This window comes from Poecile atricapillus, chromosome 26, assembly GCF_030490865.1.
Source record: "Poecile atricapillus isolate bPoeAtr1 chromosome 26, bPoeAtr1.hap1, whole genome shotgun sequence".
Lineage (NCBI taxonomy): Eukaryota > Metazoa > Chordata > Aves > Passeriformes > Paridae > Poecile > Poecile atricapillus.
In genome coordinates, this window is record NC_081274.1 from 3,355,073 (window position 1) to 3,381,789 (window position 26,717).

The 26,717-nt window shown below is 47.1% G+C and overlaps 1 protein-coding gene and 1 pseudogene across 1 annotated transcript; one reads left to right on the plus strand and one right to left on the minus strand.

The window, feature by feature from the left end:
• LOC131588505 (zinc finger protein 208-like) overlaps positions 1 to 26,717 on the plus strand; it is a 911,601-nt pseudogene that overhangs the window by 492,850 nt on the left and 392,034 nt on the right.
• LOC131588606 (gastrula zinc finger protein XlCGF49.1-like) lies at positions 12,752 to 14,875 on the minus strand. The gene is made up of 2 exons (XM_058857557.1): positions 14,431 to 14,875; positions 12,752 to 13,695 (listed from the first exon to the last, which is right to left on the minus strand). Exons 1-2 carry the CDS (start codon positions 14,480 to 14,482, stop codon positions 13,022 to 13,024), a joined length of 726 nt encoding a protein of 241 aa, XP_058713540.1. The 5' UTR covers positions 14,483 to 14,875; the 3' UTR covers positions 12,752 to 13,021.

A 26,717-nucleotide genomic window follows, 5' to 3' on the forward strand; every position in this document is an offset into this window, starting at 1 on the left:
ATTTAGGATGAGAAATCTGCTAAATGTATCTTAATAAGCTTTACTAAAAGGTATCTTATAGAGCTTGGGTGTTATGAACTGGTCCAATAGAAATGTAGAAATTAATGTGTGAAAAACAGCAATTATCCAATCATAGTAGAATACAGATGGCATGTTACCTTTTCAAAATACTATAAAAATGTAGCTAAGATTGTAATAAATTTGGAACAAGCTGCTAACTCACACTGGGTCGTCTCTTGATTCCCGAACCCGTCTCCTACATTTTGTTGCCCAAAACAGGGACCCAGGGATTACAAATAAAGCCTGCACGCTGCCTGAGGACCTTGTCAAGAGGCTCAGTATTGCAGAAATGCAGTAAAAGAATCCAGTGGATTCTGGAATAAGGAGAGAAGGCGATTCGGCACAAAGCGCCTGGAGAGGTTGAGAGGATCTGACGGCCGTCCTCCGAAGTGCCGGTAGCAGCGCTGTCTCGGGAAATGGAGAGGGAAGCGGCATTATCCCTGCTGGCAGAATTTCTCGCTAAGTGTAAGCACAAAAAAACTCCAAGAGCTATATAAATGGGCAAAAGAGAAGGGATTTATGCAAGATTCCATGGAAATCTTTAACCAAACAGAGTGGCAAAAAATTGGAGATGCCTTATGGGATGCCACTATTGATGGCAGTAAGTCTTCTAGAGACCTTGCTACCACTTGGAGAGTGGTAAATCAATGCGCTAAATCAATACCAAGCTGAAAAACATATGGCATTATCTGCACAAAAAATGTTAGGAGGGGAAGATATAGAAGTGTCAGCAAAATCAAGTTCTTTTTTATTCACTGACCCTAGTCCTGCAAAAGGTATTAAAGTGCCTGTCAAAACAAGTGCACAAGAAATTGCCAATCAAGAGACAGGACTGACCTCAGTAACTCCGAATGCATCCCCCTTATCTCCTGTGAACAAACAACACAACACAGAAACAGGAGGCAAAGACTGTACAATTTCCCAATTCCGTACAACTAGTGCAAAAAACTCTGGGGATGAAAGCTCAGCTGACAAAGCTGACGGAACACCCTCTGATATTACAGTTCCAAAACACAAGAGGCCATCAGATAAACTTTTAGAAAAAATAATCAAGAAAATGAGCAATCTAAATCCTCATGGAAGGCAGCCAGTAGGTGACATGATAATTATCACTTCAGGGGGAATGCAGATACGACCAGTTGAATCTCACAGTCGCTGGTCTGCAGTAATCAGGGATGCTATTTTAGAAGGACAATGGGAAGTTGCAGCTGCCTGTTCTCCACATGCCTATCCAGTACAGCAAGGAACTCTTGCTAATGGCCAGCCTGCAGCACAATATACACCTTTTGAATGGAAATTAATGCAGCAATTACGAAATACAGTTACTCAATATGGACTACATTCAGAGCCCTCTAAGCAAATGATTAATTATATTTTTGCATCTAATGTTTTGTCACCTGACGATTGTATGGCCATAGCAAAACTATTACTCACTCCCTCACAGTATGTATTGTGGGAGCGAGAATGGGAATCTGGCTGTAAGAGAATTATAAATACACCACGACAGCCAATTGATCCTCTTCATGGTGCCACTATCGATATGTTAATGGGCAAAGGTATCTATGCATCAGCAGCACAGCAATTACAATTTCCAGCAGATTTGCATAATGCATCTGCTGAGGAAGCAAAGCAAGCCCTGTGGAGGATTCCAGCTGATAAAAGAGCACCAAGCTACACCACTATCAAACAGGGAATGAATGAGTCTTTTGACTCTTTTATTAACAGACTTGTCATCTCACTCGATCAGGCAACAGACCTAACTCCTGAAGTACGAGAACAATTAACAAGGACTTTTGCATTTGAGAATGCAAATCCAAAAGCTAAAATGATACTAGCTACTCTCCCAGGCACAGCTGACTTGGGAACAATGTTAGAACACATGGCCAATGCAGTGTATCAACAGCAAGCTGCTTTTATGTCAGAGGCTGTAGCTAGTGCTGTGAAAAAACAAAATGAAACAATGTTAAATGTAATAATCACCCAAAACCAAGCTTTTGCTGCGGCTTTAAAACCTCTTGTAAAAGGAGGACGCTCCTGACTGACAAATGTTTGCTTTTGGTGTGGAAAAACTGGGCATTTACAAAAGCAATGTGTAGGCAATGTAAGGTGTAATAATTGCCAATCTAATACTCATGCTACCATGAGTATTAGATTGATGCCTACCATGACTGCGAAAGGCAGTCGCGTGCGGATAACAGCAACTGCCCCCGAGACCCAGAGTTATGCCCTGCAACCACAGGAAGCCTGGGAATCGACTTGGAAACAGCAGTAGGAGTTACCCTTATAGACAATCAGCCACAAAAGATACCTACAACTTTCAAAGGTCCAATTCATTCCTCTAAACACCATGTAGGAGCATTATTGCTAGAACGTTCATCGGCAGGCTTAAAAGGTATCTTGGTGATACCAGGACTCATTGATGCAGATTACACGGGAGTTATTCAAATTGTTGCATATACACTGCATCCGCCTTTGTTTACACCTCAAGGCAGTAAAATTGCACAATTAATTCCCTTTCAAAATCTTGTATCTGCAATGATGAAAGGATCCAAACCTATGTGACCCATGAGAGGAGATGCTTGCTTTGGTTCAACAGGACCAGTTACATACCTAACACTACGAATGCAGGATCATCCTGTTCAAAACACAACCATCATAAATGGAAAAGAACAGATAAATATACAAGCACTGTTAGATACAGGTGCAGATATTACCATCATTTCTAGTAAAATTTGGCCACCCTGTTGGCCATTGCAAACAACCACAACTGCTGTGGATGGAGTTGGAGGAGTGTCTGCAGCTGCTTCAGTCACACCTAATCCTCTAACATTTGTGCTTGAAGAAAGGCCTGTGCAGTTGCAACAGTAATACCTTTGCCAGAAGGAACATTTGCCCTCATTGGTCGAGAATGTTTAACTCAATGGGGAGTGGTACTAACTACCCCAGATTCGGTTTTCTCACCGCGGTCCCTGCAGTGCAGCCAGCCCCATGACAACTGACCTGGAAAAGTAATGATCCTGTGTGGGTGGAGCAGTGGCCGCTAAGTGAGGAATGGCTGCAAAAAGCACATGAATTGGTTAATGCAAAACATATTAAACCATCAGTAAGTCCATGGAGTACACCTATTTTTGTTATACCCAAGAAATCAGGAAAATGGAGACTTTTGCATGATTTACGAAAAGTTAATGAACAAATGCAGCCCATGGGAGCTTTACAACCAGGATTACCTTCACCTGCAATGTTACCACAAAAGTGGCCACTGTTAATTGTTGGTTTAAAAGACTGTTTTTTCACTATTCCACTACATCCAGATGATACAAAACGGTTTGCATTCACATTACCTGCAATTAATAAAGAGGAACCTAGTGAGAGATATGAATGGATTGTACTGCCTCAAGGAATGCACAGTAGTCCCACCATGTGTCAGCTGTTTGTGTCCACAGCTTTGCAGCCAATACATGAACAATGGCCACAAGCTATCATCTATCATTATATGGATGATATTCTCATTGCACAGGAACACCCTTTTACAGATGAACAATTAAAGGTGCTCACACAAGTATTGTCTAATGCTGGATTACAAATTGTTCCTGAGAAAACCTAAAAAACTGCCCCATGGAAATACTTAGGCTGGCAAATTAGTGACAGCATAATACATCTACTGAAAGCAACACTGAATTACAAAATACAAAATCTTACAGATGTACAAACTTTAATGGGTGATTTACAATGGGTCCACACTGTTGTTGGAATTACTAATGAAGATCTTGCCCCCTTGTGACCTTTATTAAAAGGAACTAACCCTGCTGCTCCAATTGTTCTCACAGAAACACAGCAACAATGTATTTAATATCTTGCTTCTTTACTTGTTACCAGATGGCCATCACGGCGTGTAATAAATTTACCTCTTCGTTTGCTTGTTATTTCACAGCCTTCTTCAGTGTGTGCCATCATTGCTCAATGGCAAAAGAAAAACAGGGGAGAGTATCTGGTTTACATAATTGAGTGGGTCTTTGTATCAATGCAACCTAAGCATAGCTTACAGACCCGGATGGAACAAGTGGGAGAGACAATTAAAAAAGGTTGTGATCATACAATTGCTTTTTCAGGAAATGGACCAGTGAGTATTCATATCCCAATGACTGCTGCTGATCTTGAACGGACAATGCGTCACTCTTATCCTCTTCAGCTTGCATTATTGGCATACAATGGGCAAGTAACTAATGAAATTCCAAAAAGTAAAGTTATTCAAATATTGAAAGATCATAATTGGATTCAATTGCCTAAACATTCATTCATTCCTTTAAAAGAGGGACATACAGTTTTTACAGATGCTGGTAAAACAACCAGACGAGCAGCAATTGTCTGGCAGCAACAGGGATCTTGGACTTATCATATTTTGCACACTGAGCAGGGAGACTCATTACAGATGCCTGAACTAGCAGCAGTTTGTTGGGCTATGTGTCGGTGGATAAAATGTCCCCTTCATGTGGTTACAGATTCATTCTATGTTGCAGGTATTTTGAAAAGGATTGAGGATGCTTTTATTAAGGAAACTCAAAATAAACAGTTAATGCAGTTGTTTCAACAAATACAACAAGCTACATGATTAAGATCAGCACCATATTGTCTAATACATATTAGAAGTCATACATTTCAAGAAGGCCTTGGTCTTGGCAATCATATTGCAGATCAATTAGTTAGTTGGGAGCAGAGGAGAGTTCCTCTCAATCAGCTTGAGTTTGCTCATATGGCTCATGAAGTTTCATCAAAATGCAAAGGGCCTACAAAGACAGTTCTCATTATCAATTTCAGAAGCACAAGGAATTGTACAAGCATGTCCACAATGTAGTCATCATGGTCCTGGGTTAGGGATAGGAGTCAACCCTAGAGGGTTAAAAGCCCTAGAGATATGGCAGATGGATGTTACACATGTTTCTCAATTTGGCAGATTAAAAGATGTACATGTTACTGTAGATACCTATTCAAAATTTGTATGGGCTACAGCCCAGACAGGAGAAAAGAGTTTGCATGTAAAGAAACATTTAACCCAATGTTTTGCTATTATGGGGGTCCCAGAGTGAATTAAGACTGATAATGGCCCTGCATATGCCATTGACAATATTAGAAAATTCATGCAGCAATGGGGAGTTGAGCATATTGAAGGGATTCCAAACTCTCCTACAGGACAAGCAATAGTGGAACGAACTAACAGAACCTTAAAGAAATATCTTAACAAATTCAAAGATATCTCTGACCCAAAAGAAAAATTAGATGAAGTTCTTTTTGTAATTAACCATTTGTGTGTTTTTGCAGATTGTCAAGACCCTCCAGCTGTCATACACAATGAATGTGTAAAATCAAGTGTTGTAACTAATGAAGTATTTGTTCCTTACAGAGAGCCTAAAACAGGACATTGGATAGGACCAGCTAAAGTCCTATTTAATGGCCGAGGCTACGTGTGTGTTGATACCCCTACAGGACTGTTATGGGTGCCGAGTAAATGGACACGAGCCACGATCAACCACATCAACAGTGGGATATCACAGCCAGACTGCAAGGAAGTAGATGGTGGCGAGAAAGTAAACAGTGGCAACTTGCCCTTGAGCCATTAGTGAGAGAAGTCAATTATCTATTAGGTGTACAAGTTGATTATAGAACTCCCTATATAGAAAGTGTTTATTTTTCTGTTTATCTACAATGGGTTAAAGAAAAATTAGAAGGTATAAGGTGTTGGTATTGTAAAACCACAGAAAAATTGTGGATAAGAATTGTGTGTGAAGGTTGTAAAAGAGATTTGTGGGGATATCAGAGATCAGAACCTCACAGAGGCTGTCTTAGGTGTTATAGAGAAATTCACCATTTAACTCCGCTTGCTGCATTGACAAAATACTTACATTGTTCTTTAACACAGGCAGAAGCCGTATCATTATGGGAAAATGTGGGTGCATTAGAAAGAGCCAATCTAATATTTAGAATTCAGAAAATAGCAACTTTTACAAAACTTGCTCAGAAAACAAATATAATTGCAGCACAGTGCAAAAACTGTACTATTTCATGTAGACAGTGGGAAAGAGTTCAAAATGGCAACTGGCATTTTCATTCTCGTAATTTTACCTTTAATAACAGGCATGTTAACTAGAGAGACCATAGATCCATGGGAAAATGTATGGGTTTCACTTGCTCGTAGTTTAAATACTACGACCTTCTGTGCTAGTCTGTCGACACCTCAGTCTCCTTTCATTATTTGTCTGATTGGTGTTCCAGTCAATGAATCGAGGTGGACTTTGTTAGACAAGGCAATGAAAGAGACTCAGGACATTTTTAAGACAAGGTGTCTAGGGAATGGATATAAGAATTTTTCACAATGTATGGAGAATTATGATGTTTGGAATGATCATCTTCCAGAAGGCCCTGAGCCACAAGAAATTGATCTAGCAGATTCATTAGATGCTGCTTATTGTATTTATCTAAATGCTAGCAACAAATTGTGTGCAAAAGGTACTGATCAAAGATGTGAACAATCCAATATCATCACATTGACAAGTCCAACTGGCAATTTTTTGCAGTGGTGTGCTAAAATGGTGAGGAATGCATCAAACCCTGTATTTGGGACTCAATCCCCTCGTAGACTACCAACAGGTTATTTTCTAATTTGTGGTAACAGAGCATGGGCAGGTATCCCATCACAACCTGTTGGAGGTCTTTGCACAATTAAACAACTCAGCGTGGCGCTTCCACACCATCATCCTAATAGCACACATCGTGTCAGATGGAATAGAGATCTTTGTCAAATTTTGAGTTCTGACTGTGATGATAATTCGGATTTATGGAACAGATGGCAAGTGGTTTTTGTTTCTACCTTTTGCCAGGTGCTGCTGCTGCTAGAGCTCATCGCAATTTAAAGAAACTTAGTTGTTGGGTTGTAAAACAAGCAAACAGTACTAGCAGAGTACTTTCTGAATTAGCAATTGATATGTCACAAGTTCAGCATGCAGTACTGCAAAATCGAGCAGGCACTGATTTTTTGTTGTTAGCACATGGTCATGGATGTGAAGACTTTGATGGTATGTGTTGTATGGATTTACAAGATCATTCAGAATCCATCCACAAGGAAATTCAAGAACTCATGCAACATACACAGAAGATCAAAGAAGATGTGGGATTCTTTGGGATTGATGAACTGGCTGATTGGCTTGGACTGACAGGATGGGTTAAGAGTTTATGTAAAACAGGATTATTAATTATCTGTGTTATGATCATTGGATTGTTATGTGTTAGTTGTGCAATATCCTTTGCAATTTTGTTGGATATTGCAATATCCTTTGCAATATCCAACAAAATCAAGTGTTTGTTTGTTAAGGTAACCAAAGTCATGGTTGTGCAGACGGAAAACGGGGGAATTGTTGAAGAATGGCTCGCTTCTCGAGGCCATAGCTCCTTGGAAGGCCTGCACAACCCTGACTTTGAGCTAGCATAAATCCTTGGCAAAATACTGTATCAAAGAAATGAAGAAGACTAATTGTTAATAAGAAAATGAAGAATAAGAATTTAGGATGAGAAATCTGCTAAATGTATCTTAATAAGTTTTACTAAAAAGTATCTTATAGAGCATGGGTGTTATGAGCTGGTCCAATAGAAATGTAGAAATTAATGCGTGAAAAATAGCAATTATCCAATCATAGTAGAATACAGATCGCATGTTAGCTTTTCAAAATACTATAAAAATGTAGCTAAGATTGTAATAAATTTGGAACAAGCTGCTAACTCACATTGGGTCGTCTCTTGATTCCCGAACCTGTCTCTTACAATGTGCATACAATTGGGCAGTGGTTACAGATGGTTAAGGCATAAGTAAAACCGATGGGGGTACAGGGGGTGCTTCTCACCTCACCTCACGTACAAAATAAAGCACTTCAATCTAAACTTATATACTGTATGCTTATAAATATTCATTCATGTTTCCCATAAGTTTCCTCCTATTTCTGATTTTGCTGACTTTACATCACCTTTCTTCAATGGCGCATGCTTCACTTGTTGTTAGGGGGTCTTCAGTCTTCTTTTGGGGGTCTTTTGGCGAAGGCTTCTCCTCTTCCTCATTGTCCTTTGGATAACCTTACAGGTTTGCATGTGCGTACTAAGTGTTGTGTTATGTTGGTCTACTAATTACTCTTATATTTTCTAATCTTTAGGCCCAATGCCTAGATTCATCCTAATTTTGTCCATCTCAAGGCCATTTTGGTCTTGAGACACCATTTATCTTCTAAACTACATCCTGTGCCTTAATTTTGACATGCAACATCTGCAAAGGGGTACATCTGCTTTAAAAGACTGATTCTTGATAGTTTCTAATAACGACTTTAATAACAGCTGCAATTTAGTTAGCACAAACCAATTCCATTTATTACACTGGGAATGGGGAACCTCTGTGCTTCCATTTCCAGGTGAATCCCCCTTCCTGGGCACAGAGACCCCCTGGAACGTTCATTTCAGGACACCAGGACCCCCTGGTACCCCCTTCCCCAACCCTGAAAAACCCTTGCACCCCCTTATCTGGAACCTGGAATCCCCTGAACCCCACATTCTCGGGAATGGAAACCTCCCAGAACCCCCATTTCTGGGCACCGGGACCCCACTGAACCTCCATTTTCAGGCACTGGGACCCCTTGAACCCCAGAACAGAGGAAGGGACCCCCTGAACTCCCATTCCGCTGCAGCAGGACCCCCGTGCACCCCTGTATCCAGGACTGGAACCCTCCCAAACCCTCCATCCTCACACCCTGGGACCCCCCTGCAGCCGAGCCAGGGACCTGCCAAAATGAGAATGGATCCCCCAAAACCACAGCTCTTCCTTTTAATCAGAAAAGGGGGAGATGTTGTGCTGTGTTTTTGTTTAATTTAAAGTTTGAAGCTGTTTGTATAATTGGTTTGTTCTGTTACCCCCCTGCTTTGTTGGTTTAACCCAAAGTTATCTCCTCCCCTGCCCCGCCCATCATTGTATCCCAACCCCTTTTTCCAGCACCTTCCCTATCAATCTTGTCCACCCTGCCCCTTGTTCCCAAATGTTCCCTGTCAATCCTGCCTTATGCCAACCCCCTGCTTGGACGTCCCCTTTGGAAATCCCCTAATCCACAGCACCCCATTGGTCCATGTGTCCTATTCCCCTCCCCAGGATATCCCTCACTGGTTGAATTTTGTATCCACCCCTGGACCCTCCCCATATGTAAATTGCTGTACGCTTGTATTCTGTGTCTTTTGTCCCTGGACCCTTGGGCGGTTAAAACTTTCCCTCAAACCCAATATAAAAGACCTTCCCCCCATTCTTGCCTCCACACTGTGTCTGACAGCTGTTAAGTGCTGTAGAGCATTGCTCTAAGCCACACCTCGAGTCATCCTGCTCCCGAGGTGTGTCCCACTTCCAGCGTGGAGTGGATGAAGAGTTAACCGGGTCGGGCACTGTGTCACACCCAGCTGATCCCAGTGTGTCCCCACTCTCTCCCAGTGCCCTCCAGCATGTCCATCTCGCTGGTGCCCTTGAGCTGGAGCCAGCAGCTCCTGGTGCTGCTGGAAACCGCCCCCGGCAATGCGGGCTCAGCTCCAGCTGCCAGGTGGAGCACGTCAGCCTGGAGCACCCCCTGAGCCGGCACTGGGGCACGGCCCGGCCCCCACAGCGCCGGGGGCAGCGGGGGAGGCACTGGGGGGGCCCAGAGGGGGATTGGGGTGTGCTGGGAGTATGGATGTTAACTATGAGCAAAAGTAGGGAGCACAGTGCCTGTGGAATAGCAGGCCGCATAACTTTCTCAGTCTCGCCTGAGAAAGTGGCCTGGGAAATCATAAGGAGGAATTAAAACAATCCTCAGAGACAGAGAACAGCCCTGCAGGTGCTGTTTGTCAGTTTCTTGTTTTCTTGCAAGAGAAGGTCGAGGGGTGGTGTACCCCACTGACCAATGATGGTGATGTGTTAGTTCACTGACCAGTAAGAGTTTTACTTTTCTATACTTTCACGTATCGGTCTATAAAAGAAGATCTTAGGTAATAAACCTTAAGAGCTCTCCTGTTCAACTCACAAGAGAGTCTGTGTCGTTCTTCTTGCTGTTCCCAATAGAGCGACACTGGGAGTAACTGGGAGGGAGTTTGAGATAGACTGGTTTAAACTGGGGAAGGGATTGAGGTGCTTAGGATGGCTAAGAAGGGGATTAAAGGTTGTTGGGGAGGGTGGGATGGGGTTCTGGGGGTCCTGGTGGAAACTGGGAAGGAGTTTGGGCGTGCTGGGTGTCACTGGGAGGGATTTGAGTGAGACTGGAGGGGCTGGAAGGAGATTGGGGATTGGAAAGCAGGGGTTGGGATGTGGTTCATTGTGCTGGGAAGAGACTGAGAGGGTTCCTGATGAGTCCTGGTGGGGCTGGAAGGGACTGGGAGAGGGTTTGGGGGTCTTGGGTGGGCTTGGAGAGACTGGGAGAGTGCTTGGAAGGGCTTGGGGTGTCCGTGTGAGGTTTTAGGGGGGATCCTGACCCCTGCAGACCCCCCAGAGATGCCACTGGACGCCGCCCACAGCAAGATGCTGATGGGGATCGGGGGCTCAGTTTCTACCTGTGCAAGAAGGTGAGGGGGGTCCTGGGGGTCATATCCTCCCTCTCCTGGAATGTGTGTGCTCCCCCAGGCCCCCCAGCCTGATGTCACCCTCTTTTTTCTGCCCACAGAGCTCCTGAGCCTCTGGTGGTCGCAGCCCCTCCCTGTGGCCTTGCACCCGGCCAGGAGCCCCTGCTCCATCCCTGCAGTGATTCTGGAGGGGTCGTGTGTCCTCCCAGCCCTGCTGTCACTCTGTCCTCACCTGGCTGCTCCCAGTGTTCCCAGTAAAGCTTCCCAGTTCACCCCTGTCCCGTTTATAGGGGGCAGTGGGGAGGGACATGGGGTGACCCCGCGGGGGGGCTGTGGCAGGGACAGACCCTGCCCCGTGATGGATCAGGACCCCCGTGTGTCCTCCCCATGTGTCACCCTGTTCTGGGGACTCCTTGGGAGACACCAAACTCCAGCATGGCACCCAGCAAACCCTAAAAAGCACTGGGACCCCTGAAGCCGCCAGGGAAATTTGGGGAGGGGGCGCATGGGTGGTGCCCAAACCATGCCAAGAGCCCAGCACTGCCCCAGCTCCATCTGCCCTGGTTCCATCCCAGCTCCTTCCGTGGGATGCGAAGGAATTGGAAAAATGGGGATCCAAGGCTGGGCGCTGGGCTCAGGGGAGCAGAAGAGATGGAGGAGGAGGAGGAGGAGGGCAGAGGAAGTAGCGAGAGAAGGGCCGGAGAGGAGAAGGAGGCAGGATGAAGAAGAAGGAGGAGCGAGACTCATCCAAACCCAATATGGAGCTCCCATGCGCCCCTTGTCCTCTGCACTTCCACCCCTGCCTCACTGCCACTCAATCCACCACCCCACCCCTCTGCTTGGTTTTGGGTGTTCCAGGTCCCTCCTGCTCAATCCAGGCCTCCCATCCCCCCTTTCACTCAATTCTGGCAGCTTCTGGCAGCCTTTTCCTGGGCAGAATCCCAGAGTTTGGGAATTTTTGAGGTGCAGTTCTGGAGGAGCGCCGCAGCAGTGTCGATGGCAGGGGTTCCGTGACTACCCTGAAGAAGCCATCCTGAAAAGGACTGTCCAGGGGAACAGGCACGTCCTCTGCCCGGCGAGTGATCTCAGCTCAGCGGCAGCGTGCAGGCGACACGGAGAGAGAGACTAGAGAGCTGTATGGCATTCCATGGAGAACCAGCCTTTATTGTAGCAGGGTCCTCGGTGAAGGGAGCCAGTGACAGCAGCTGCCTGAACTGGGGAAAAACCAGGGTATTTATAGAGGAGAGGGGCGGGGGAAACTGGGATACATGTATCGGGGTGGATTGATAGGGAGGAAAACCAATGGGGTGTAACAAATTAACATGTTCAACTCTAGGGCCTCTGGGAGTGACACTTTTTCTATTCATGGGAGCAAAGTGTCTCACCTAGGGAGAAGCTCTCCAGGGGAGAGCCAAAATCTCTGAGCTGGCCAGTTCTTTGGGCCCCACAGAGGAAGACAGTGCTGTCTGCTGTGGCCTCTCAGCTGTCCCCCACACCCTGGGGGTGCTGGGATTTCCCTCCTGGGCACAAGGACCTTCATTCCCTTCCAGGAGCCCAATGCCCGGCTGGGGCTCCAGGCCAGGGGGTCCTTGAGCAGCTGCCCCAGAACCTCTGCCAGGGGCTCCCAGCGCAGCCGCAGCCGCTCGGGCTGGGCTCCCCAAAGCCCTCAGCAAGCCCCAAGTCCCTGCCAGGAACCCTCAACTCCCTCAAACCCAGCATCCCCCACAGCCCCTGCAAGTTCCCCCCATGGCAGCGGCCACAGCCATGTCCCCACATGTCACTGGCCACAGCCCACCATGTCCTCACCCAGGGCTGTGTCCCCACCATGTTTCCATCCCTGGCATTGTCCCCCACGTCTCCATCTGTGCCCGTGTCCCCCCATGTCCTCATGAAAGGCCACATCCATGTCCATGTGTCACCATGTCACTCTCCATGTCCCACAATGTTCTCACCCGTGTCTTGATTCAATGTCTTTATTTCTACCCCAAAATTAGATATTTTAAAGGAAAGAAATGATAAGCAAATCAAGGCCAAAACAAAAGGATTTCTTTCTGCTGGCTGAGCATCCCTGTGATTGAGTGGGAAGAAAGAAGATTTTTTGGAGGCGTTTCCACCCCACTGTCTCCAAAACCTTGATCTTTGCCCCACTTCATCACCATTTGGCTGTGGAAGACACCCTTGGGCAATAGGAAATCAAAATTGTGCAATCAGTGAGTCCACCCTTACTGCTGGTTGGTGTTGGGTCAAGTTAGATGTGGTGGAGAAGCTCTTCCCAAACTGGGGACACTCGTAGGGCCTCTCCCCAGTGTGGATGCGCCGGTGGACGGTGAGGGTGGAGTTGTCTTTGAAGCCCTTCCTGCAGTCAGCAGCACAAGGGCCTCTCCTCCGTGTGTGTTTTTTGATGCCTCAGGAGATTTGACCTGGTCCGAAATCCTTTCCCACACTCAGGACACTCGTAGGGCCGTTCCTCACTGTGGCTCTTCTGGTGGCTGATCAGGCTGGATTTCTGGCAGAAGCTCTTGCCACACCCGAAGCACTTGTAGGGCCGTTCCCCAGAGTGGAGCTTCTGGTGCTGGACCAGGACAGAGCTCAGGCTGAAGCTCTTCCCACATTCCCCACACTCGTAGGGCCGTTCCCCTGTGTGCTGCCGCATGTGGGGGATGAGATGGGAGGTGCAGTTGAAGCTCTTGCCACATTCCAAGCACTGGTAGGGCCATTGCCCCGTGTGTACTTGGTGGTGGATGAAGAGGTGGGAGGTGTGGCTGAAGCTCTTCCCACATTCCAAGCACCAGTAGGGCTTCTCCCCGGCGTGAAGCTGCTCATGGACCACCAGGTTGGATCTCTGGATGAAGCACAGGGGGGGTCTTTTCTCCTCAGAGCACCCTGGGATGGGTTTGGAGCCCCTCCCTGTGGGGGATCCCTTTGTCATTTCCTCCCCATTGGATTCCTGCCCCTTGGAGCTGCTCAAAACGGCCTCGTCCACGAGGTTCTGCTGTGGGGATTTGTCCTCCCTGGTCTCCCTCTGCAGCTCAGTGCCTGGGGGAGGAAGGACAAGGGGAGGAAGGAGCGAGGAAGGAAGAAGGGAAGAACAAGGAGAAGAAGGAGGGTAGAGAAGGATGAAGGAGAGGAAGGGACAGTAAGAAAAAAGGGAAAAAGAAAGGGATCAAGAAGGAAGAGAAACAAGAAGAGGAAGGAACAAGGGGAGGGAAGGAGGGAAGGAGGGAAGGAGGGAGGGAAGGAGGGAGGGAGGGAGGGAGGGAAGGAAGGAAGGAAGGAAGGAAGGAAGGAAGGAAGGAAGGAAGGAAGGAAGGAAGGAAGGAAGGAAGGAAGGAAGGAAGGAAGGAAGGAAGGAAGGAAGGAAGGAAGGAAGGAAGGAAGGAAGGAAGGAAGGAAGGAAGGAAGGAAGGAAGGAAGGAAGGAAGGAAGGAAGGAAGGAAGGAAGGAAGGAAGGAAGGAAGGAAGGAAGGAAGGAAGGAAGGAAGGAAGGAAGGAAGGAAGGAAGGAAGGAAGGAAGGAAGGAAGGAAGGAAGGAAGGAAGGAAGGAAGGAAGGAAGGAAGGAAGGAAGGAAGGAAGGAAGGAAGGAAGGAAGGAAGGAAGGAAAAGGAGGGGATGGGATTTGTCTCCAAGCCACAGGGAAGGGGAAGGAGCTGTGCCCAGTCTGTCCCTGGCAGGAAGGCATCTGCAGCAGGGTTGTCCTTCAGTCGGGGGCCATCCTGGGCTGGGAGATGGAGCAGAAGAGAGGGGGAAAGGGGCAGTGACTTCCACCTCACCTGCCTGGGGGTCCCAGAGCATCTTCCTCTCTGCCTTCTCCTCCTCCTCCATTCGTCTAATGCTTGGGAATGAGAAGTCTGGTTTGGGGAGAAAAACAAGGGGTGACCACCTAGGATTCAGGGTTCCTCCTGCCCAAGTCCATCTCTAGAAGTCATCAGGTATCTTGTGTCCATGAAAACCTCCAAAACATCAGAAAACATCAAAACATCATAGGAAAAAATCCCTCCCTGAGGTTCCCCTTCCCTGGGGTCCCCACTTTGGTGTCCCAGGGCTTCCCCCTGTGCAGGCTCATCCCTTCTCCGGGCTGCCCCTTCTCCAGGCTCCCCTCACTCCCGGCTCTCGGGGTCCCCCCTCTCCAGGCCCCCATTTCAGGCTCCGGGACTCCCGGGGCTCCCCCCTTTTCGCTGCTCCCCTCCCCCTGCCGGTACCGGGCATCTCAGGTCAGCTTTGGAGTCCTGCGAGATCCAAACATCGCTCTGCCCGGTCCGACCCCAGAAAAAGGAACAGGGCTCCCCAAAGACACTTCGAGTGAGCTCCAAATATCCTTTCCCCCTTCAAACTGAGAGGAATGATGGGTTTGTCTTTACAAACAAGCTGTGGGTCAGTTGATAAGATGTACTATCAGTGAGAGACGACAGAAACAATGGGATGGATTCCAGTAGAAGATCAAAGGGGCACTAACAGAACACTATGAATTCCATAAAAGTTAAGAAGGGATTATGCATGGGGGGGGGGGGGGGAGAAAGGTATCACCGCTGGTATCAGGCGTTCCGGGAAGCCTGTACCTCTCAAGTACCTCAGCCTATGGGGAAAGAGAGAAGGGACAAGCGGCCGGGAATTAGGATAAAAAGGAGGCTGCGCCCTCCAAAAATTTGAGAGACCCCAGGGGAATGCCCCATGGCCTCTCCCTTTATTCGAATAAAGAAAAAGGACTCCTCTGTCTCCTTTTTGGACATAAACCTCTAGTGTTTGTGGATTAATTTTCCTGACAGTTGGGAATCCAAGTATGTGATGATTTAATGAGAGAAAAGCTGGCAATTGATGCAGCCCTGGCTGGAGTGAAACAGAAATTAAAAAGTAGGAAATAAACACAAAGAAATGCTTGACTAAAAGGGGGGTTTGACAAAAACCATACCCTGACACGCTGATCCACAAGAACAAGAAAAGAGTCAGACTGCAAGGTAAGATAAGGAGCCAGAATACACAAACAAGGTGCAAAGACAAAGGCACCACAAGATAAAGGAGATTCTTCAGACCCTAAGCCGGAAAGAACAGATTTAAAGTTCCAAAAGGTGGCCAGAGGAATGAAAGAGGCATGGAGTTAATTGTAACATGAAGTGAGGACAAGCAGAGTTACAAAAAGAATACGTTTTAGGTGTATCTTGTAAACCTAGTCTGTAAAAGATAAAAAGAGAAAACCAAATCAAAAAGGTGTCCATGTTTTTCAGAGGAGATATCCCCCATGCATCTCAGCGCTGAATAAATTCATACCTACTCTTATAACTACTCTGCGAGTTATAGAGCTCTTTTTATTTCGCATATCAGGAGGGAGCACCCAAAAATGGGGAAAAGATGAACGATCACCAGAACAAATCCTGCAACACCATGGACCAGACCCTGGGAACCCTGACGAATTCATATCAGGTACCAGAGAAACCATTTATCATTTCAATGGTATAATTAGATTACAGGATGTCATTGAAATAATAACCAACCAGACAGCTCCAGCTCCTGACCTTCCCCCCAGCCAATCCACTCAGATGAGGAACACAACATTTCACCATGAGATGGGATCACATTATCTATTAGCAGAAAATCGAGGCAGAGTTTGTGGAAAAGTTAAGTAACTCAAACTACTCTTGGCAGATAGATGGCAATGGAAAAGTAGTAAAACAGATAACAAAGGAAACAGCAAAGCAGCTCATGTACTTGTCCAAACGTGGAAAGGATAGAAATGGGACACGGTTTTGTGCTTCCCTGGCAGACCATGGGTTAAACAAAAGCTGTTTCTCCTCTCCTGTGCTACAGCAACTCTCATCTTTTTACCATGCACCACACCTTGCTGAGTGCAGCTCATTCAGCAGCTGAGCAAGGGGATGCAGGTGGCAGCCAGGCCTCCTGAGCCACAAACGGCTACAAAAGGACAGAGAATGAGGGCACTGAGAGCAATCCCAAAACCAAAGAACACCCAGGAAGAAAAAACAGAGGCAATGAGTGAATCTGCTTGGAGATAGGGCCAGGGACTTGTACATAAGGAAGCAGTGGGAGAAATCACCAGTTTCAGAAACTGTTACTAATTGTCAAGGACTGCTGCTCAGACCAAGTCCCAACACATTCCTGAACTTCCAGAAGAACAAACACTTCACAGAGCCAGGAATATCGGGTGTTATACAAAAAGGACATGCAGCAGGCGGATCGGGAAGGCTGAACCTTCCAAGCACCTCCGCCAGTGTTGGGCAAAGGGACAGGGACATGCGGCCGGGAAAATCAGGACAAAAACGAGGCCGCGTCCTCCAACAACTGGAGAGAGCGCACGGCAAATGGCCCATGGCCTCTCCCTTTGGGCAGCAATAAAGTCACTCGCACACCACTCCTCTGGCTCCTTGGGCCACACAAACCTCTGGCGCCGGGAATTTTCCCGCCCAGCCCCGGGCACAGCGCAGCCACCTCCGGCCTCCCGACACGAAGCGGGACGAGCCAGCGCTGCTCCGCCACCGCCTCCTGCCGAGGCCCCAGCGGCAAGGAGACCGCGGGCAGCCGCTCCCGCAGCGCCCTCAGCCCAGGGCCAACACGGGCCGGCCACGGCACAAGCCACCCGCCATAGCCCCCTGCCGCCCCCTCCCGGGCCCGCAGCGAGCCCCGAGCCCCCGCAGAACCGAGCGCGGCTCCCACCTGCGATGGCCGGGGCCGCCTCCGAGCTCCGCCGCCGCCTCACCGGGCTCCGGCCGCTGCTGCCGCCGCTGCCGGGCCCGCACAGACGCTCCGGCAATGGCGGCTCTCCTGCCCCACGGCCGCCCTGGGGGCGCCAGCGGGGCCGGGCTTGTCCCCGCTCTGCCCAATCAGCGCGCGCCAGAGCCACGAGTGACGGCAGAAGCAGCCAATGGCAGCCAGCGGCGGGCTCTGCACACGGCACGGCCTCGCCTGCCTTGGGCTGAGCTCCGCCATTTCTCGTTAGCCTGGGCTGAGGAGCGGCCCCGGCGCTGGGCCCGGCCCGGGCAGGAGGCCAAGGAAGCGCCGCTGCGCTGAAGCGCCGGGAGCTCGGGGTGCCCGGGAGCTGAGGGCGCTGCGAGCTGGGGGTGAGTCCGGGATGGAGCAGGGCTATGCCGGAGCGAGGCCAAAACTCTGTGACTCTGCTTCCTGTCCTGGGCGGGGAGCAGAACACACAAGGAAAGGCTCGGGGGTCTGGATGAGGGTGGGGACAGTTCAATCCTTGGTCACGGGCACAGCACACCTGACTTGGGGAAATTAATTGAATTTATTATCCAACATGTCAGAACAAGAAGACGAGAAGCAAAGTAATTCCTCCGGAAATCCATCTTCCCCCCAGCTGTCCCTCCTTCCCGGGCTTAACTTTGTGCCCCTCTCCGTCCCCCTCCCCGCCCAGAGGCACAGGGATGGGGGTCACAGTCAGGTCATGTCAGTGCCTCCCCCTGAGGGACAGGAATCCTTGTCCTGCTGCAGCCTGGGGTCCCTGCCAGGGGCCAGAGTCCCTCAGGACCAGGCTGCTCCAGCGGGGATCGCCAGGGGGATCCCCGAGTCCGGCCAGGAGCCACTTCCATGGCTCTGCAGGGGCTTCCCCCGGGCTCGGGGCCTCTCTCAGGCACCCCCTGCTCCGGCCCGGCCTCATTGCCCCCCTCACCCCCCCATGCAGCGAGTGCCCGGGCAGGGAGATCCACAATTTTCACGGGGCTGAATCTTGGAGTTTCTGACCTTTATTGGGCTGAATGTTGGTGTTTTGTTTTTTTGTGGGAGCTGAATCTTACTATTTTGGGTGATATCAGATTTTTGGTGTTTTGGAAGTTTTTGATCTCTCTTTGTTAGTGTTCAGGAACACACATAATCACAGACTGATTATGTGCAGGTGCTTTATTGAAGTGTGTGGGAACTAGGGGTATCAGCAACCCAAATCTAGTTCTGTTGTCTTTGTCCAAAGTGCACATATTTCAACAATTTCAGCTGTAGCAGTAATCACTATAACAACCTTATCAATATTGCTTCATTTACTTTGTCCATATTGCTTCATGAGACTTAACTCATCCTTGCACTAACATGTCCGAATCTTATCTCTGGGTGGGTATCTTGGTGACCCCAAGTACCAGTTCCCGTTACCGTAAACATTTCAGCTTGCTAGACCATGCCTAATACCAAGCACTCTTGTGGCCTACCTCTACATGATTTTAAGAAACATTTTCAGAAACATTTAATCCCATAGTAACATATTTCCCCCCTTTGAAAATATTTCACTTTGCTATAATAAGTGTAATGCTTTCACTATATACAGTCCTTTTTCTGAGTTTATACTTGATGTTCATCTTCAAATCCACACTTGTCGTAAGTATTGTTACACTCTGGAGGACTTGGAGATGACAAATGCGGATGTGGATCTCTGTCCCGTGTCAGTGCCTTTATTATCTTCTGGTTCCAGGATACTCTTTTCTTTATCTCTCCTTTCAGAACTGCACAGATTAACCAGATTGCTAAGAACACAATTAGTAGGATTATCAGACTCTCAAGAATAGATTTGATCCAGGAGCTCACATTCCATCCCAACCCTTCAAAAATTTTATCTACCCAACTTGTGGTCAGATCTTCCCTCTCTTTCTGTGCTTCCTGTTCTATTTGTTTTAATTGATTAATGTTGTGTTCTACATCTGCAGTTCCATTTGGGATGTGGATGCAGCAGTGATCAATTTGTCCTTTTAGGTACCCGCATACTCCGTGTTCTTTCAACAATAACATATCTAAAGCCAATCTGTTTTGCAGGGTCATTTTAGTTGTGGCTTGTAATTGTACATTTAGCTCTCTAAATCCCTCTTTAGTAACTCTTGCCAATCTTTCTACCTGGCCTGTAAGTTTGTACAACATCTTTCTATTGTTATAATTTGCTATTGGACCAAACAAGGATTCCAGGGCCCACTCAGATTTTACACTACTGGAGGGTTCCTGCCATCTTTCTTCATCTTCAGTTTTGTTCTCCTGAACTTCTCGTCTCGTCCTTATTTGCAGAAGTTCAGCTCTCCCTTGAATGGGGACCTTTTCCAAATTGGGCATAAGGTGCGGAGGCCTAAAGTAATCTCTTTTACTTTTTCACCTACAGGCAGATGTGTTGTCCAGGTGCCATCGATTGCTGCCCATCCAAATTGGCCTGGACTCTGAATTGTACTTGTGCTCCATATTACCTTTTGGATCACTTGTCCTATCTTGTCATTTATTTCACCTTGTTTATGTTTGATTCCTCTGCAGGCACATCCAATTTGCAGAGCTACCACTAGTGTTGGCATTTGTTTTATTTCTTCATCATCAGAAGTACAGTCCTAAGTTTTGTTCCATACCCACCAATTGACTTTGTCTGCCTCCATTCTACTACTGGTTGCAGTGTTCCATACCCCTGGATCTGTTTCATTTTCAGAGCCTTCCCACTTAATGCACCAAGGGCTATCTGCCATAGATTGGAATTTCTGAAGCACACTCATTGACCATGCACTGTCCCAAGCTTCAGCCCGATCTTTTCCTTCCTGTCCTTCACACTTGCACTTTGATACTGGAATCTTTTCTTTAATGACCTTTGCTATCTTTTCATAACACCATCCATAATTCCCTTATCCCCCTTACCAGCCTAGTTTTGGTTCATACTTTCCTCCATTTTCATGACAATCCCATGTAGATGAATACTTTGGCTTCACAGCATTTTCAAACACTGTCTTATTTGGGTACTCGTAATCTATTTGCAATACACAGCTCACATTTTCATTTTTATTCTTTTGTATTTCAGGTAATTTTGATGTTATAATTCCCCATTTTATTTGGTCTCCTGCTGCCTTTGGTATTGGCAGACAGGCAGTTATTTTGCTGGTGTTTTGCACGTTGGCAAAATCTTGAATTAATGCAATCATCCCATTTTCTGCCTGAATAGTATTAGAGACTTTTATCACTTGTGTTTCTGGCTGCACCCCACATCCCTCTTCATTCTCAAATGAAGAGTTGTCAGCTGATCCTTTTGCATTTCACATCCCAAGGTAACTTTGATTCCAGCTGATGGTCCTAAAGGCCATAAATTAATCACCATTACAGTCACTGGCAACCTAGACATTTGAAACAATCAAACCCGCTTTATCTGCAGCTTTGTTGGTCCTACAGTTTGTGCAGTCCACAGTGCAGGGGAAACCTTCTTCACTCTGGTGTAATGTATGCAGGGATCCAGTCCAGCTCCTTTGACTGCTGTCAAGGTAGTTAACAGTACCTGATAGGGTCCATTCCACCTTTCTTTTAATGGTTCTTCCTTCCAGCTTTTAACGTACACTTCATCTCCCGGGGGGATGTCATGAACTGGATTCTCAAGAGTCAGCGGCCTGTTCCACACAAGGGTGCTCCGAAGTTGAGCTCGAGCTTTTCCAAGAGACAGAACATAATTCTACACCTCTTTCTTCCCTGTAACATGTACATTTGGATTAGGTTCAGGGGATTCATATGGTTTCCCATCCAATATCTCATAAGGACTGACTGACATCCCGCTTCTAGGCTTTATCTGAATCCTCAGCAGTGCTATTGGTAAAGCTTGTGGCTGCTGCAATTTAGCCTCTTGGCATATTTTGCTGATTTACCTCTTCAATGTCTGATTCATCCTCTCTACCTGTCCACTGGATTGGGGTCTCCATGGTGTATGGAGATGCCAAGCTATTCCCAGCAACCTACTCACCTCCCTCTCTACGGTGGCTGTGAAATGTGGGTCCCTATCTGATGATATTCCTAGAGGCACCCCAAATCTTGGAATGATTTCTTGCAGTAACCACTTGACTGTCTCCTTTGCTTGATTTGTGTGACAGGGAAGAGCTTCTGGCCATCCTGAAAATGTGTCAACCCCTACCAATAGATATTTGAATCCTCGAGTTCTTGGTAATTCTAGAAAATCTACTTGCCAATAATCTCCTGGTTTTCCCTAATTGTGCCTGTCATCTAGCCACTGGATTGTTCTTTAAGCAAATTTCACATTTTGACATTACTGATTTTGCCATTGTTGACATCTGTACTGAAATTAAATTTTGTTTTAACAATTTCACCAATGCCTCTGCACTCCAATGACATTTGTTATGTTTAATTTGCAGAACTTCTCTCATTATCAAGGGGGGTACCACTACTTGTCCCTGTGTAGTCACATACCACCCTTCTGAATTCTTCTGTGCATTCAGTGAGCGTCCCAATTTCTCATCTTCTATTGAATATTTTGGTTCTGGGGGTAAATTTAATTGGGAGTTTTTAAAGGTATCAATGCCATTGCAGTTTGCGCTTCTCGAGCAGCTTGTCGGGCTGTCCAGTCTGCTTTCCGATTTCCCTCATGAATTTTGGAGTTTCCTGATTGGTGAGCTTTGCAGTGCATGATTGCTACTTGCTCAGGCTTTTGTACTGCTTTTATTAATTGCAGGACTGCATCTTGATGTTTAATGTGTGTGCCTTGAGAAGACAGCAGTCCTCTTTCTTTCCACAGTGCCCTGTGTACATGCACCACTCCAAAAGCATGTTTTGAATCAGTCCAGATATTTACTTTGTTCCCTTCACTCATCTCTAATGCCCTGGTTAAAGCAGCCAGTTCTGCTCGTTGGGCAGATGTGTTTGCTGGTAAGGAACAAAGCTGGATTCAAGAGGTTAGCTGTCTTTAGTGTGACATCATCCTGCTCGGTTAGGATTACCTGGAATTTCATCATCCTGCTTGGAGATAGCCAATGGCCCCCTTTTGTTCTAAAACAGTGGTCACCATGTGTGGCACATAGACATCTGTGTGTCTACCCATCGTGAGTTTCCTGGCTTCTTGGATCAGCATCACAGTGGCTGCAACTGCCCGCAGGCATGAAGGCCATCCAGCACTCACGTTGTCAAGTTGTTTGGAAAAGCAGCCTACCAGCCTTTTCCAGCTTCCCAAATGTTGGGTCAGCACTCCCAGTGCTGGGTGTGATCTTTCATGCACAAACAGCTGAAAATCTTTGGATAAATCAGGCAATCCTAACACCGGAACTGTTGTCAATGCCTCCTTCAGTCTGAGGAAGGCCTTTGTTGCAGTCTGCAACCTCAGGATCTCGTCCAGAGAAGCAGCAGGGTTCTGGGGACCAGCATGAAACACCAACGAGACAGGCTCCCGTTCATGAAACCATTTATTCAGCATGAGAACAAACTCAGGTCCAGAACAGAGAGCCCTGAACAGAGGCACAGCAGGGGTTTTTGAGGGACAGAACCGAGGGTTTCCACCTTTGAGGGTGGAGTTCAGGGTCAGGGACCATTAGAAACACAGCAACGGAGAACCCCCCAGGGACTCAAACCCAATCAGAACTCCTGGGCCGCCCTTCACAAGGGGTTTGGGGTGGAACAATGTTAACTCTTTGTCTCCCTGAGGCCGCTGCAACATCTGCTCCTTTTTTTTTTTTTTTTTTTTTTTTTTTTTTTTTTTTCAAATTTTAATTAGGAGCTTAAAATGTTTCCAAACATACACCTTAAAATCTCACCTCTTCCACAGAGCACCCACTTTGCTTTGTGGGACACCAATAGCTCAATAACAAAACACATTAAGCAAACAGAAAAAACAAAATTGAAAACAAACACTTAAATCTCGGACTACGCCGGGCAAATTAAACGGTGATGGTACTTAATGCAAACATAATTTTTTTTTTTTGTTCAGTCTCTTCCACTTTAGGATTCTCTGTTAGGAAGGGTGCAGCTCTTAGATCTCCTCTTACGAGGGGCAGAATTCTTCGATCTCCAGCTTCGGCTCCGGCTCCCATGTGGGCGTCGCCTCTTTAGATGATCTCGGTGAAACACTGGCTTTCGGAGCTCGGTTACAGTTTCGATTTCCCCAGAGGAGGTGTTGCCCACGATGGAGAAGGCACAGCCCCCAGGGGTGGAGCACCGAACAAAGGGATGGGGCCAAGCAGGAGTTAACTGGGAGGTTCGGGAAGGGAAGGTTTGGGACCGGAAAAGAAGGAGCAAGGCGGGAAACAAGGGATCCCAGACCGCGTGGCCGGCGCCATCTTGGGATGTGGGGGGTCCGGGATGGACTTTCCCGGACAGGGAACGGGGAATATGGAAAGACAGGGGTGAAGGAGGACACGGAACGGCGGGCAGACGGCAGCAGACCCGCATCACTCTGGATGTTCTCCGTCCCTTGCCTGCCTTCAGGAAAACAGGGGATGGGATGGCAGAAAGACACCGGGGTGACGGGGAGTCGGCAGCAACCCCGAGCCATCTTAGCTTTTTTCACCCTTTGTCCTGCCCTTAGGAACAGAGGAAAGGGGAAGGTACAGGAAGGTATACACCAAAAAAGGAACTCCACAGAAGACAAAAACAGTCCACTGGAAGAGCCATACCGTCCATAATCGTCCATAATGTTGATATCGTCCATAGTGTTGATATCGTCCATAATCGTCCATAATGTTGATATTGTCCATAATACGTCTCGTTGGGTGATGTTAGGTGCTTGTCCCAGCGTCTGGTCTCGGCTCCCACACCTCCGTAATCCCTTTTCTTCCCCCATGCCCGAGGCACTCCCAACCCAGTCTCCCTGCCAGGTAATCTCGAGTCCTCCGTTCCAAGGCGGGGGTCTCGCCGGCTCTCAAGCCATCAGCCGGGGACTTACGAGGTGTCCATGGAGCCGGGTCCTGCTGTTCTCCTGGTGCTTCACTGGATGCCCGCATTCTCTCACCATTTGTTGCAGTCCGCAACCTCAGGATCTCGTCCAGAGAAGCAGCAGGGTTCTGGGGACCAGCATGAAACACCAACGAGACGGGCTCCCGTTCATGAAACCATTTATTCAGCATGAGAACAAACTCAGGTCCAGAACAGAGAGCCCCGAACAGAGGCACAGCAGGGGTTTTTGAGGGACAGAACCGAGGGTTTACACCTTTGAGGGTGGAGTTCAGGGTCAGGGACCATTAGAAACACACCAAGGGAGAACCCCCCAGGGACTCAAACCCAATCAGAACTCCTGGGCCGCCCTTCACAAGGGGTTTGGGGTGGGACAATGTAACTCTTTGTCTCCCTGAGGCCGCTGCAACAGGCCTCCTTCTGTGGTTTGCCCCAGGTAAATGGCTGCATCTTCTGGGCTTCATACAGGGGCTCTGCAATTAGTCCATAGTCCATGATCCACAGGTGGTACCACTCTGTCATCCCAAGGAAAACTCACAGCTCATGCAGGTTCTGGGATTCTGGAATGGCACAAATAGCTTGAATACGATTAGTACCCAGCTTAGATTGCCCTTGTGAGATTTCACATCCCAGCTAAATCACAGTCTACTGGGCAATTTGTGCCTTTTCCTTAGACACCTTATATCCTCCCATTCCTAGTTGATTTAAAATTTCAATTGTTACCTTTATGCAGGTTGTTTTCTCTTCTGTAGCTGTCAGTATTTCATCAGCATACTGTAACAGCAGGTATTGTTCACTTGGTACTTGCCCATTCTCAGTCCAGATCTCCAGCTCCTTCACCAGCTGGCTTCCAAATAGGGTTGGACTGTTCTTGTATCCTTGTGGGAGTCGTGTTCAGGTGAGCTGGGTTTTCCTTCCATTGTCTGGATTTTCCCATTCAAAGGCAAACAGTTTCCTACTTTCTTTTTCAAGGGGTATGCAGAAAAAGGCATCTTTTAAATCACTTACAGTAAACCATTTCTATTTCTCTTTTACAGATGTCAACAATGTGTAAGGATTAGCTACCACTGGGTAAATATCTTTAGTTATTTCGTTTATTTCTCTCAAATCCTGTACTAGTCTGTACTCACCATTTGGTTTCTTCACTGGAAATATTGGTGTATTCAATTCTGATTCACATTCTTCTAAAATTTGGTACTTCAAAAATTTTTCAATAATCTTTACTATTCCTTGCTGTGCTTCTGGCTTTTTGGGATATTATTTAACCTGTACAGCTTTTGCTCCTTCTTTTCATTCTCCATGTACTGGTTGTGCCAACTTAGATTTTCCTGGTATGTCTGTTTCCCATACAGAGGGAATTACTGCATCCTCTGTTTCCCGAGGGATAGTAGGGACTGGATTTTCTTTTATCATTAAGATTTGTCCTGTCTTTGATTCAGGTATTTTCATGAAAAGCTCCCCATTTTCAAAAGTTATCACTGCATCAAGTTTTGCTACTAAATCTCGTCCTCAAAGTGGAATTGGACACTCAGGCATATCTAAAAATTCATGTGTTAACACTTTGTTTCCAAAGCACAAATCCAGGGGTTGCAGGAATGGTCGATTCTCCTCCTTCCCTGTGTCTCCAACTATTGTTGCTGTTTTGTCTCCAGTTTGCCCTTTTAGATCATTTAGCACAGAATATGTAGCCCCCGTATCCACCAGAAATTTTACTTCTTTATCTCCCAATTGTATATTTACTAAAGGTTCTTGTATTGGTTTTTGTTCTGATTCTAGTCAGCTGCTGTACTCCCCCAGCACCATTAATTTGGAAGCATCTTGATTCTGATTGAACTGATTGCCCTGGTTAAACCGATTTGGGCATTCATTTTTCCAGTGCCCCTCTTGTCTACAATAATCACATTGATTTAACCCCAATCTTGGCAAAACCCATCCCCCTCGTCCTCTGCCAAGTCCGCCCCTCCCCAGTCCACGACCACCTCTGCCGTGACCTCTGAAACCTGGATTCTCTCTTCCTTGGATCACTGCCAAAAGATTTTGCTGCTGCTTTTTACTAGCTTCCTTTTCCCTGTTATTGTATACTTTCCAAGCCACTTCAAGTAATTTATTCAAATTCCTTGAATCTTCATCCTTCTAACTTCTGCAATTTTCTCCTAATATCATCCTGCAACTGCCCAAGAAAAATGAATGCAAGCTGAACATTCGCTTGTTCTGTTTCTAGTTGAAGATCTGTATACTTTCTTGCTGCCTCCTTAAGCCTTTCCAAAAATGCAGCAGGGGATTCTTTCTTTTCCTGTCTTACCTCATACAATTTAGACCAATTCATAGCCTTAGGTACAGCATTCCAAACCCCTGTCTGGAGCCACTCTTGATATCTCTTCAGCCTCCGCATGTCCCCAAAGGCATTGGGATCCCACCCTGGATCGTCGGTTGGAAAGTT